This window comes from Sinocyclocheilus anshuiensis, unplaced genomic scaffold (assembly GCF_001515605.1).
Source record: "Sinocyclocheilus anshuiensis isolate Anshui unplaced genomic scaffold, SAMN03320099.WGS_v1.1 scaffold436, whole genome shotgun sequence".
Lineage (NCBI taxonomy): Eukaryota > Metazoa > Chordata > Actinopteri > Cypriniformes > Cyprinidae > Sinocyclocheilus > Sinocyclocheilus anshuiensis.
The window spans coordinates 1,709,487-1,724,717 of NW_015560618.1; the positions used below are offsets into that span (position 1 = coordinate 1,709,487).

At 36.7% G+C, this 15,231-nt stretch overlaps 1 protein-coding gene across 1 annotated transcript; it reads right to left on the minus strand.

Moving 5' to 3' along the window:
- Positions 1-736: 736 nt before the first annotated feature.
- Positions 737-4,613, minus strand: LOC107681769 (calcium-activated potassium channel subunit beta-2). Its single transcript, XM_074186983.1, is given in 6 exon segments — positions 737-858; positions 861-990; positions 2,810-3,005; positions 4,258-4,373; positions 4,376-4,430; positions 4,567-4,613. Coding segments are annotated over 6 exon segments (666 nt in total).
- Between the last annotated feature and the right edge of the window lie 10,618 nt (positions 4,614-15,231).

The following is a 15,231-nucleotide window of genomic DNA, read 5'->3' on the forward strand; positions in this document are numbered from 1 at the left end:
CAAATTATTAAAAAAAAGCTTGTATGAAACAATTCATTAATAAAAATTGCTTAATATATTATATAACATAATAATAGCTCCCATTCAATGAGATATGAAATGTAAAAAGAACATTAGTCATATTCATCGGTGAACTAAACACTGTATATATTTGAAAAAAATATTCTAATAATTAATCAGTCATTTCTTTTTTACTCACTAATTTATCCCTTTTAAATTCTTGATTATTTACAAACCCGATTCCAAAAAAGTTGGGACACTGTACAAATTGTGAGTAAAAAAGGAATGGAATCATTTACAAATCTCATAAACTTATATTTTATTCACAATAGAATATAGATAACATATCAAATGTTGAAACACAATTTGTACAGTGTCCCAACTTTTTTGGAATCGGGTTTGTAGATGAATTATTTTTCAATGATTATATACTTTATGATAATATTCCCAAGTCTTATAACAGATTAGAAACAGTTGTCAAAAGGTTAGATGTTAGATTATATTGCACAATTATTCTGTATATTGTAATGCCCTTCTACAAACAGCACTATACTCCATCTGGAATAGAGCAGCACTTCAGAGATATGAGTTGTGGTTACAATATAGCTTAGTCATGGAAGACTATACATATCAATTTCCAGTCAATCCTTGAACAGCAGGAGGCCAAAAACCATTTGAGGAAGAAATGAAAGCTCCTTCATTCACTTCACTAAGTCTGTCAATCACTGTGCCCCTTTCACTTTGGGGCTTTGCCAATTTGTTCACACAGTATGGAAAGGTACTGAGCGAGCTTGACCATGAGTATGATGAGGGTTCCTCCAGATAGCATGCAGGAGGCCCAGAAGAGAGAGTGGAAGACAGACGGTTCAGGAGGATGCTGCCCTGATGCTCGCTGGAGTCGTGGTAACATGTCACCTGCTGGTTCGAAATGTCCTGGATCATAACACGCAGGGCGGCGAGGTCCTTCTGCCATTTTGGCACATAAAAAGCGATTAGTCAACAGAAGAGACAGACGGCTGCACGTGAGTGTCCTGCATAATACTTGTTTATAGATCTGCTGTTGGAATTATTACTTGCTGCTAGGAAGGAATATTTCGTTTTCTGCCTATTTCTACGTTATATTTTTGTTTGCGTTTGTATTTTTGATTGCACTTTCTGGTAATTATAATAATTGCCCTCGGCAAAGAAGGAGCGCGTGTAATTTAATTGCTCCCTTCCTGCGTTTAAGTGCGAACTGTAGTTTCGATTTGAGGAATTGCCCTGCTATAGACTATTGGCTTTGCTAATTAGAAGGCGGCCACAGCGACCGTAGAGTATTTAAACTGCTTGGTCACTGTCATAACTTGGGTCAAGCGATTAGTCAACAGAAGAGACAGACGGCTGCACGTGAGTGTCCTGCATAATACTTGATTATAGATCTGCTGTTGGAAGTGTTACTTGCTGCTAGGAAGGAATATTTCGTTTTCTGCCTATTTCTACGTTATATTTTTGTTTGCGTTTGTATTTTTGATTGCACTTTCTGGTAATTATAATAATTGCCCTCGGCAAAGAAGGAGCGCGTGTAATTTAATTGCTCCCTTCCTGCGTTTAAGTGCATAAAAGCGTCTGCTAAATGACTAAATGTAAATGTAAATGTAAAAACACTGTGGAAAAACAAAGGCATGAATTATTTGTTTAATAATATTTAATGATTAATTCATTTTGTATTTAAAGAGAATCATTTATTAAATCTCAAAAAGTATTTGAATGGTAGTGTAGATTTAAAAAAATATATATTATTATTATATTTTATTTATTTATTTTAGTTTTCTGAATACGTTTTTGTATGTGGGGGCGGTAATACATTTAATCAGCAAGGACACATTAAATTTATCAAAAAATAATAGTAGTAAGAGATTTATAGTGTTACATAAATTATAAATTCTGTCTTTTGAATATCTCTATTTATCAAAGAAAACTGGAAAAAGGTACCATGGTTTTCACAAAAACAGTCTTCTCGCAAAACAGCTGTTTTCAATATTGATAGTAATAATAAATGTTTATTGAGCAGCCAATCAGCATTTTAGAATGATTTCTGAAGGATCGTGTGACCAGTAATGGACGCTGAAAATTCAGCTCTGTCCTCACATAAATTACATTTTAGAAAATAGCTGTTTTAAACTGTAACAATATTTTACAATGCTATCATTTTACAGTATTTTTGATTAAATAAAGGCAGCCTGAATGTGCATTTTTATAAACACTAAAATATCGTGCTAAACCCAAACTTTTGAACAGTATAGTGTGTATATAGTGTGAAAGGTTCATTTTAAATTGAAGGTCCATTTAAATTTTAATTCATTCACAAGCAGAACAAACGTAACTCTTTTTAATAATATCTTCTTCTTTTTTTTCAAGCTTCCACTTGATCATAATAATCATGACAATTGTATTTCTAAGAGATTGCGCAAATCGCAGGAGTTTTGAGCAGTCTGTTTGTGATTTAATAATTTTTGCTAACTTATTTTGTAATGTCAATCACTCTACAACCCTGCCCTCCAAAGGCCTGTCAGTCAATCCAACGTCTGCACATCTTAAAATGCAAATTGACTGAGAGTGAGCATTTCTGAATGTCTAGATTTTGGATTGGCTAAAATTCCTTAGAAACTGGACTGCATAAGCTGGAAACTGTCTTCAAAGAATTGATTGAGTTTATTGACTCTAACTGTTGAAAATGTTCTATTTGGTCTCAATTGAATCTCATTGCTATAGGAGAAACCACTGCGTTAATTAATTTCCATGGTCTTCCTCAGTTCACGGAATGATTGACCTCAGAATTGATGTCCAGCATCTCCTCATTGTGAGAGAGCAGCCCAATGCAGCCGGTGGCGTTCAGGCTGACGTAGACCTGTAGACAGGGGTACTTAGAGCTCCGCCAGCTGTCTGAGTCACAGGTGTATGAACAATTGATATCCTTTGTTAGACTGGAGTTTAGCACAGTGCAGGTGGTTTCATCTGTCAATACACTAGAATACAAAAGAAAGAAAACTTTTAAAAGAGAAATACACTCAAAAATAAGGTTTCCATAATGGGATGAACATTTGTGTGTGCAGTACAGCCAAACACTAAACCAGCTGTCATAATTATTCAACCTCTATTCAACTATTCAAGTCACTTATTTGTATGGTAGTGAACAAAATTGTGTTAAAACACAATTAAGATTTTGGAAACTCTATCACTGAATTAACTTGAGTTGTTACACGTACATGAACTTAGCCCATGCATGTGTGAAAGTTGAGTAGCATATACGGTAAAGCCAAGAGCTCTCAAAAAAGCCACAGAGATGAAACCATTTCAATGCACAGTATAAGAAGAACACTAGACAAGCATGGCCTTCATGTTGGGACATCTCACCAAACGCCACTCTTGACCAACTACAACATAAAAAGGCAGAATTGAATATGCTAAAAAAATATATATATCTGAATAGACCTTTGGAGTTCTGAAAGAATGTTTCTGGAATCATGTGACCAAACTGGAACTTTTTTATGGATTATTGGTATGTGTGGTGCAAAAAAAAGCTTATGAGCAGAACACCATTCCCATGGTCAAACATGCAAATCCACATATGTCCAAATCTACCAAAGCTTTGTTCAAGTATTGGTCATATAGAATGTTCTTGATTGGCCTGTTCAGTCTTCAGTTTTAAATCTGAATAAAAATATTTGGTGTAATTTAAAGGAAGTGGCAACATGAAAACCAAAGATTTTCAGTGATCGGGAAGCTTTTGAGGCTAAGATTTATTAGAGAATCTGGCAACATTTATTGGAGATTATAAAGAATAAAAGACAAAATTTGACTTTTGGGGGTTGAATAATTTTGTAAATGAAAGTTTAGAGAAAATACTTTTTTTTTTCCATTAACTTTACATTCTCAGAATCAATGAAATGTGTATTAATAAACTTTCTATAATAGTTTATCTTCAGCAAGTGTTTTGAGAGACTCGTCAGAGACTACATCTGCTCATTGCTGCCTGCCTCACTGGATCCGCTACAATTTGCATATCGTAGCAACCGTTCTACACAATAAAAGTGACTTTGACTTTGACTTTGATACCTGGGGTGAATTGTTTTCATAAAATATTGTTCACTGCAACAGAATGCATTGCAGGTCAAGGGGGGTGAATATTTTTGATTGCAACTGTAGATACACTGATGATGTAGTTATTGTTTTAGTTCACAGCTAAATATTATTAAAGCAGTCATGACATAACACTACCTGTCTGCATAAGTACGCACCATACAGATCACAAAGTACATCATGACCGAGCTGAACACCATTCCCAACCCCAGCAGAATGGTTCTGTCCTCCCCAGCCTTCTGCGCCGTTTCTGTCTCGTTTTTTTTTTTTTTTTTTTTTCTTTTTTTCTCCACAATGTCTTATAAATCACCCTGGGAAAAGAAGTCCAAACTGTGAAATAGTTTATAATTTATCAAATGTATAGTTCCAGTCCTGGGTGCTGATTGGCCACAAATGACAGTTAAGGTACATAGAAGTAGGTAGAGCAGGTGCTAAACAATTGCACACCTTTGTTGTGTGACTCGTGTTGCTTTGACCCCCTTCACAAAGGACATCTTGTCTGATGCCTGTCAGCGAGATCTGGAAGACCTAAAAACAGAGAAATCATTGGATAACAACACACAAACATTTTACATTCTGTCACACCGAACACTGCACTTATGGTAAAAAGCCTTTGAATATTACATATCAAAAATGTACATATTGAAAATTATTTGAGATTATACATTTTCCATTTATAGCATAGTTCCATTATACAACTCTCTGACTCTGTCTTAACACATTGTTTGTACAGAAGCCAGTAGTATTGATTTTACAATAGACTGGTTTTACTATGTAAAGAACATATTAACTATTCACTGACAGTGCACTTCAGTGGTGGATAAATCAGCAAGGAAAGATGGTCTATAACTCCGTAAGTGCAGTTTCTGAATAAATCTAAGCGGAGATGGCCTTAAGAAAGCTTGAGGGGCAGGCTGAGCAATGCCTTAGCAATATCAAGTGGTTTGTTTGTTTGAGTATATGTCTACTTCCATTAAAATCTCAATTTAGTTTGGCAACTAAATAAATATTTCTCAAATCCCTTTTAACATTGACTTTAGACAAACTGAAATTGACCCAGAGACTGCTGTGTATCCAGTATGTCATGTCCAGCCTTATTAACTCTGGAAATTGGAAATTATTTGGAACAGGATGCAGATTTATATTTGAATCTACATGCATATACATGCATATATTCAGCATCCTGTGAGATGTGGCCGATTCCACTCAACTTAAACAATTCTTAAATATGAAGATTTTGTCCAATCTTGGTCATTTTCTAAAGAACTCAACTCAAACTATTAGCACTATCACAACATACAGTGCTCAAACATGATTAGCATGCTTGAACGTGCTCCCAAAACATTTTTTAGGGGTGGCCCTGCATGCATATTAAAATCAAGTCTATGCATATTCAAATAAAGCTTGAGCACTCTTATTTGCAGCTATGAAGAGCAGGTCATTAGGGGGCAGCAATGGAGTTGACTGCTGATAGAGCCCCACTTTCAAGATTGCCTTGTCATTACTCAGAGCATCAGGGCATGAAGAGAATTACATTACTATTACAAGTACACACTCACGTATACATGCTGTATCGGCAATGTCAACTGTTTCTTAAGCGGAACATGCTTTTGCTAAATGCAGAACCATGCCAAACATAAAGCATTCTAGAGTAAATGCGTTATTGATTCACTGACCCTGGTTTGGAAAACAGCCCAAATTCTTATCCCTGAAACAAGGAGAAGGAGTCTACTTGGACAAAAAATGCTAAAGCTCTTTCCTTTTGTCCAATGTCATATGATTTTTAAGTAATGAGATGATTGAAAGCACTCAGCAATGAGGGACGCATATTTTTACAAGTTCCTGCTGAGAATGAATAGGCCTTTTCTATCACAACTAATCGATAAAGGTTTTTGGTTGATTGAAACCGTCTAAAAACGTTGTACCCATTTGATAAATGGATTTAAAAATCAATGCACACAAAGTCCTGTATTCTTTGGAATTCACAAATAAAACTGTTTTTCATTTACATCAACAGACAACAGCTTAGTGGCTTTCTATTATATTTTTCTATGCCTCACTTGACGTGGCTTTGTAGAGCATTCGCGTTTAACTCCAGGACAACTTGAATCAAAAAAAAGCACATGAGTGACAATGTATTTCTGAATCATTTTCCCTTCAGGAAATGTGCTCTGCTATCCTCTGAGGGCTTATCAGAAGGCATAGTAGCATTTAAACCCAACATGCATGCTCTGTCTTACTAATCAATATATTTAATCCAAAGCTTTCCGTTTCAATCCGTTGCAAGGCCAAGGTCTCATACATACCTGTATTGATAGATTTGAGCCAAAGTAGAGCAATGAAATTCCAAGAAAGCATGTTGAGTCAATAACCGTCAGCCTTCTCTTGCTCCTCTTGAGACCTGTAAGGGTTTTTAAAATACCTGATAATGCTGCTGGCAGATTTGTGGCTTTGTGGGCCGTGTGCCAGTGTGTGAAACTGTGTATGGCAGCAATTTCCTGCCAAATGATGTGTGGAATGAGTCCTTCCTAGCCAGCCCGACACCCTGACCTTGCCCCTTTGAAGCATGGAGGTGAAGAACTGAACAGAAATAACCATGTGCCACTTTTCGTCAAAGCCCTGTCATTGAGCTTGCATGCATGATTTATGGTGTTTACTAAAGCAAGCATCACTACTACGATTACTCATATTTAGGATTAGTGATTTGATCCCCTAAACCTAAGGGCAGAAACATAAAGCATTTTTACACTGTAAAACCGAATGATTCGGAGCATGCTAGGGAACGTTTCCAGTTGAATTTCTATTTGGACATGGTCAAAGTTCATTTCAAGGCAATTTAGTTCCTGAATGGGGAAATACAAAAATCTAAATGTGCTTAAAAAATGCTATCAAAGACTCTGTATCTCTCAAATAACACCTAAAAGTTTTATATTGTAGCATAGCGCAATGAAGAGCAAAGGCACAAATTTCACTAAGATTCTAAGATTCACTAAGATTCGTTTGAAACAACTGTCATAACAGCTGACCTGAAAGAGAAAACTGACTGTAAGAAAAAAAAAAGACATTCAGTCATCATTAACGCACCCTCACATTGTTCCAAACCTGTATGAATTCCTTTCTTCTGTTGAACACGAAAGAAGATATTTTGAAGAAAGTTGGTAACCAAACAGCTGCTTTTAGTCACTGATGTTCACAGTATGAGAACAAAATACTATGGAAATCAATGGCTAGGCACCATATCTTCTTTTGTGTTCAACAGAAGAGAGAAATTCATAGATGTTTGGAATAACAACTCACCACCAAAAAAAAAAATTTTAGTCCATACCTCAAATATAATGATAATGACATAGAGGAACGATATTGTTAAGCTGTTTTTCCATCATTGGTCCAAATGGTTCTAAGAACGATAAGGAACGGTTCCAGTTATGTTTCCACTTGAGCTCGGTTCGGCACGGCATGATTATGAACCACTCTCGGCCTGAAATTCTCAGCACAGTTAGCTCTCCTCCCATAAATTATGCATCTTAAAGGAAAACTACAAATGCATGTACAATAAGGTCATGTGCATTTGCAAGGTTAAGAAAATAAGTAATGTATTCCAGTTATTTCATTATTAAGCCTGGAATACATTACACTATTTTTGCCCAGATTTTTGCCCCACTTTACACACTGATTTCGCAGTCACTTGCAAAGTGTATGATGGGTGCAAACTCAATTTTTTTTTTTTGCTTCAGACTATGATTCCATCCAGTTGGAGGATCTGAAACACGATTTAAATTTTGAGCTGATTTTAGAACTAACGTTTGTTCAGCTTCATTGCTAGGACATGCATGTTTCTAAATGAGGTTGTGCGGGAAACCAATTAAAAGTCTGTAAGTGTCTGATCTTCATGCAAATATTTGATTCCTAGTGTTTTAAAATCTGTTTAGATTCTAAAAGTCGTGTAGTTCAACTGTTCTCTTTCTATTAAAAATGAAAGATGGTGGACTTATGCCTATAAAAAGCCTGACGTTCTATTGCCTTATGCAATAGCATGCCTAAGCAACCATATAACAATATACTAAATAACCACCCATTGATGACAATTGAACAAGCAAGCACCACTCCTGTTTGTGGCTACCCTTATGTACACATTTTCAAAAATGCATTATGTCGAGGATAAAGATGAAAGTAAGAAATATTCGGTGGCAATGACAGCAAGCACTTCAGTGAAGGATCACACATGTCAAACATGGCTTTATTTTAACCTCCGTGAGACAGCAGGGTTTCTTTGCTGACTAAAATTCTCTACATATCTGAAAGATGACAGATATATCATTTTGTCCCAAGGGCAAACTAATGAGAAGAAGCCAGAAGAACTGCTGTGCAAGAAGGCACAGTCTTTTATCTCTGTGCAGTCTGTCCATGTGAATGCACATAGAGATGATAATTGGACTTTTTGATGGTCTCTTTTAAATTCTGAAATCCATTTAACACTTTTCACACTTCGTCGCAAATGGAATGGAGTCAAATCTTTTCATTTTCCTTTTTTTCTGCAAAGAGCCCATGTCTCAAAATGATGCTATCTTTGACTTCAACTTCATCTCAGCATACTCTGCTGAGGCTGACTTCTTTTTGGGGAAAAGTACTACATCCACATTATTTTCTAGATTGCATCAAACTTAGAAATCCCAAATCTTTTACTTAACAATCAGACCAGTCACACACCCTTGTGTGTTTTACAGTGTGTTGAGCAGATGCTTAACGGTGGACATTTACACCTGTTACTGGAAATCGTTTTTCAGCTTCTTCTCTTAATGTGCCCATTCAACCCTCTAAATAATGTTCCTGTCCTTTTCCAAGAATGTTCCAGGTAGTATTTTCTGCCTAGCGTTGGATTATTATAGTGTTCAGTAACAAGTGTTCAGATGAGTTGAAAGGTCTTTAAAAAGTCCTGTCTCATCATCGCAACATACCACACATTTCAAAACAGACATGTCAATTGGTTTTGTAAATATACTGTGGCCCCACAACATGTTTGTTGGCTTCAATTTGTTTCCCGTGCTCCCCACCAAAGGTCTGTTGTGGGAGAATGTAGCGGTACAAAATTCCTGTGCACAGCTATCCACAGTGATATATTTAGAACAGTGAATTCCACTCAATTAACTGTAGGGGGCTCCAATGTTGCAAAAATTGCGTTGCTTTAAAGGGACAGTTCACTCAAAAATGAAAATTACCCCATGATTTACACACCCTCAAGCCATCCTAGGTGTAAATGACTTTCCTCTTTCAGACGAATACAATTGGAGTTATATTAAAAAAATATCCTGGTTCTTCCAAGCGGGGGGTTAATAAAGGCCTTCTGAGCAGACTCGATGCTTTGTGTAAGAATAATATCCATATTTAAAACTTTATAAACCAAAATCTTCCGCTAAATGTCGTACTGGTCATAGATATATATAGGTAGATTCCTCATTAGCGACTGTTTCTATGGGCCGCTATACGTAAGCCGTCCGCCATATTGTAACGGTCAACTTGACGTCATTCACCATAGTAATCACTGAATATTTGAAAGATGCCACAATCCTGCACAAAACGGCTCAAGCATAGATATGTATAGATTCCTCATTCGACGGCTCCAGGCATGTAGATGCGGCCGCCATCTTGGAACGGTCAACTTGACGTCATTCACCATCAGTGTTGGGAGTAACTCATTACAAGTAATGCGAGTTACGTAATCAGATTACTTTTTTCAAGTAACTAGTAAAGTAACGCATTTTTCAAAAAAGTAATACCAGTTACTTTGTTTTCCCATTTATTGACTGACAAGTCTCCTGTCCCCATATTGGGAGAAATCAGAAGTGCAGAGGAAATGTGTGTGCTGTGTGAACAAGATGTTACTGTAGTTCTAGACTAAATGTGAATGTGCATTAATTCATCCCACTCACAAAAAACAGATTTAGTATTATTCATTACACTTTTTGGTGTGAAAGGGCTTTTATATTTGCTATAAATAGAATTTCTTATATTAAAAACAATCAAGCCCTGCTTATATTTAAAAAGTAACGCAAAAGTAATATAACGCATTACTTTCCATAAAAAGTAACTAAGTAACGTAATTAGTTACTTTTTTTAGGGAGTGACGCAATATTGTAATCCCCAACACTGTTCACCATACTGTAGGTTTTCACAGAGCCGTTGAGCCGTTCTGTGCAGGATTGTGGCATCTTTCAAATATTCAGTGATTACTATGGTGAATGACGTCAAGTTGACCGTTACAATATGGCAGACGGCTTACGTATAGCGGCCCATAGAAACAGTCGCTAATGAGGCATCTACGTATATATATCTATGGGCTCAAGGGCTCTGTGAGAACCTACAGTATGGTGAATGACGTCAAGTTGACCGTTCCAAGATGGCGGCCGCATCTACGTACCTGGAGCCGTCGAATGGGGCATCTATACATATCTATGGTACTGGTGGTGCTTCAGTGGATGACACACGATGTAAATGTAGTGTAAGCTCCGTTGAGAAGTGACAAACGCGGAAGCACAGAGGAGAGAGCAAAACAAAACACCGTCACGAATTAGAAGTAAAAAGCACAAATTTGAATAGGAAAATGTTAGACGATTTCAATATAAGCCAAGAGGAGACTGGTTTTCCTTTGCTGTAAACAAAACTTGGTTCTCGCGAGACTAGCATATTCTCACTGGAGCTTATGCTATATGCTTACGTCCTACGGCATCCGCTGGAACGGCAGGTAGCGGAAGCTAGAGATTACAATTTATTTGTATTCTTACACAAATGCATCGATTCACTTCAGAAGGCCTTTATCAACTCCCCGGAGCCACTGTGTAGTACTTTTTATGATAGATTTATGCATCCATTATAAAGCTTGGAAGAGCCAGGACATTTTTTCATATAACTGATTGCGTTCATCTGAAAGAAGCAAGTCATATACACCTATGGCTTGAGGGTGAGTAAATCATGGGTTAATTTTCATTTTTGGGTGAACTATCCATTAAATTTCTGCCAGTTACAAAAAATGTTACCATATGACTTCAAATTTGACATTATTGTTATTCTGTCAATTAAATATCACTTGGTGCAGTACATTTTATACATCGCTGTTCAAATATTTGGGCTCGTTAAGATTTTTTCATATTTTTGAAAGAAGTCTATAATGCTCACCAAGGCTGCATTTATTTGATCAACAATACAATATTATTACATTTTAAAATAGCACTTTTTTATTTTGATTTATTTTAAAATGATTAACTTATTTAAAGTTGAATTTCCAACAGTTCAGTCGTCAGTGTCACATGAACCTTCAGAAATCATTCTAATATTGATTTGGTGCTCAAGAAACATTTATTATTATTAACCATGTTTAAAACAGTTGTGCAGCTTAAAGGGGATAGTCTGTCTCTCGCTCTCTCTCTCTCTCTCTCTCTCTCTCTCTCTCTGTGTGTGTGTGTGTGTGTGTGTGTGTGTGGCCGACTGAACGTGTGTGTGTGTGTGTGTGTGTGTGTGTGGCCGACTGAACACAGTTTAGACACTGGGTTTGTCTTTTTTTTTTCCCCTCTTTATGTGTTTAGATGTGTTTGCTGGCTGCATGGGGCGTCCAGATTGACCTTCATTTATAAATGACTCTCTCAGGTCTTTTCTTTGGCTGTAGGTGTGTATAGCGGATCGGCGTGTCTCATGTTATCTTCTATTTTGTTGTTCGTCCATGTTTCCTCTTTCATGTGTTTACAAACTGAACGAACTTAAAATGAAGGTGATGTCATCATTCACTTACCCTCAAATTGTTCCAAACCTGTATGAGTTTTTTATCTGTTGAACATAAAATAAATTTTGAAGAATGTTGGTAACCAGTTGACGGTATCCATTGACATCCATAGTATAGAAAAAATACTTGGAAGTCAATAGCTACTGTCAACTGTTTGGATACCTTCAAAATATCTTCTTTTATGTTCAACAGATAAAAAAAATTCATACAGGTTTGTAACAATTTGAGAGTGAGTGAATGACGACATAATTTCCATTTTGGGGTGAACTATCCCTTTAATATTTTTGTGGAAACCGTGATACATTTATTAGCAGAAAAAAGACCATTTGAAATGGACAATCTTTTTTGACAATTGTTTTTACTATCACGTTTGACCCATTAAAACTGGTCCTTGTTGAATAAAAGTATTAATTTATTTAAAAGAAATTAGAATTGAATTAGATTACTATCAGTTGTATTTTATACATTCTTGGAAATAATAGTTTCAGCTAGCATTATGAGTCAGGGAGAGAGAAACAAAATGAACAGTGTTGAACTGAGGGGGTACATAGGCTTAATGCCAGTTTGTACCACTGAGTGTCTCTGTTGGAGTTCATGCCTGTGATTTCAATACTGGCTAAACACTAATAAGTGTGTGTGTGTGTGTGTGTGTGTGTGTGTGTGTGTGTGTGTGTGTGTGTGTGTGTGTGTGTTGGTTCTATGTTTGGGTGGAGTTGTTCCCTTTTCCCTCAACTCATCATACCTAAAATCAACATTACTATTTTAAATCTAAACTTAATTCTTAGGTCAAGACATTAATCAAAGAACTGACAAACCTGGTTACAATGTGCTGAAATGTTGTTTTGAGTCCAATTTGACCTGCTGGAGGAAAGAAAATTCAAACATAATTTGTTGTTGTTGCACTAAAGGCCTCCCAGTTGCAGCAATTACAGATTTTTTGTTTTTATATATAGAGACATGCTGGGTATGCAATCTGTATCTACAGTGTATTTCTGGAGTGCTGCGAGTTATGAATGTACTGCTATTTAAGTGTGCCATCCCCTCGTACCATTCATTACTCAGACATAATATTTCAGGTTAATGGTGCATACGGCAAGTTTCACAACACTGTAATCTTGGGAACACACAGCTCTGGAAACCATCCATCTAGTAGTTATTGTGATGCCAGACTCAGACTTCGCTGCTAAGACCGATGACCTTTCCATGATCAAAACCAAAGTCACATTTAGATGGATTGGGCAGTTTCACAGCTTGGTGGTGCATTAAATCTGGGGTTTATGCGATGCAGCATAATGGGGCCTGACACAGACGTGCTTGGATTTTAACACATCGAATGATTGTGTTTCTTATCTGAATTCATCTATTATAATTTTGTTTGAAATTACATTGATTTTAAAGTCACTTTAAAGGCCATATTTCCCCCTGCTTGCCAAAACCATTGCTCCTGCTCTCTCTTTGTTGGCCAAAACAGTCCCACAACTGAATTGCAAAGGTCTTGGTAATTAGGGACAACTGTGCAAGACAACCAAAATGCATCGCTTCCAATTCTAATTAAACGGAGAATATGTGTTTTGATAGGAGACCAGTGGCTGAGAATCTCATCCAAATGTGTGATGTTTCACTCCATGCTAAATTTGGTGTAAAATGGATAATCGTGCCTGGCTCCGGGTGTTCTCTCTTTCCCCGCTTTATGTTCCAGCATTAATTTGATTGCCTCATTTACAGCCAGCTCCAGTGCTGTTGCCAAGGATACAGGAAACACTTTTATTGGTCTGTTTGTATCCAATCTTTGTATAAAGCTGGTATTGAAGCGTGGAAACTCTACAAACATCTGACACAATTGCCAAGGGCATATATGCATGTAAGAGACAATCATAAAGGACAGAATTATTTGCACATAAGCCACTCTGAGGGAGAAAAAGGGGCAAACCTGATTTTATTGTCCTTTTTAAAGCACAGTTGTTCTAATAACCGCAGCAAAACATGAATTACTCACTTATTAAAGGAATAGTTCACACAAAAATGAGAATTTGTTGAAATTTTACTGACCCTCAGGCCATTAATGATGTAGGTGAGTTTGTTTCTTCATCGAAACAGATTTGGAGAAAGTTAGCATTACATCATATGCTCACCAGGATGGTCTGCAGTGAATGGGTGCCGTCAGAATGAGAGTCCAAACAGCTGATTAAAACATCACAATAATCCACAAGCAATCCACACAACTCCAGTCCAGCAAGTGACATCTTGTCAGGCGAAAAAGCTGTGTGTTTCTAAGAAACAAATCCATAATGAAGATGTTTTAACTTTAAACTGTCACTTCTGGCCAAATTACAAGTCCAGAATCCATAATAAAGCTTCATCTCCTGTTGTCCTCTCACATCACTGACATATTTGTTTAGAACTGTTTTGGACTGTTTTCATGTTTGATCTGTGCATATTTCTTTCCTGATTCAGACAAGATGACCTTTTCACTGGAAAAAGCAATATTATGTATAGAGGACTTATGGAAGTTATTTTAGCTGGAAGTAGCAGTTCTAAGTTAAAAATGGCTTAATAATGGATTTGTTTATTACAAACACACAGATTTTATTATTGTGATATATTGTGATGTTTTTATCAGCTGTTTGGACTCTCATTCTGACGGCACCCATTCACTTTAGAGGATCCATTGGTGAACTAATGCTTAATTTCTCTAAATATCTTTTGATGACGAAACAAACTCCTCTAAATCTTGGATTGCCTGAGGGTGAGTACATTTTCTGCACATTTTCATTTCTGGACAAACCATTCCTTTAAAACAAATTAATGAGTGATTGGATTGACCTTTACTTTTAGGTCTGTCATATTACAGTGAGAGGGAGAACAGATTGCATGTTCATTCAGAAATCAATCACACTGCACAGTACAAATTATTATCGGTATAAAATCCAATAAGCCAATCATTACTTGGCACGTGACATTCAGGATTTAAGATGCTTTTCTTCAGTGCCACGAATATAAACAAGTCACGTTATGATACACTGATACAAGCCCTGCTTCCTATATAAATATATCCCAGATAAATTTTAGTAGTGTCCAAAATGTCGTCCTTGTATAATGCTCATAAACACTGATCTCATCATAGCTGCCTGTCTGAGAACAAATTATAGAGCAACCACAACGAAATGATATACAGTATGGATTATGATGTGTCAAGCAGTAATTCAAATGGACAGCATGCGTGCTGGTGGTTTATCTGATGGGTTCAGAGCCAACCAGCAAAGATGTTTCATAATTGTGTCATCATCTCCCAAATGAAGAGGGATAAAAAAGCTTTGTACTGGGGCTCCTAAGTAAAATAG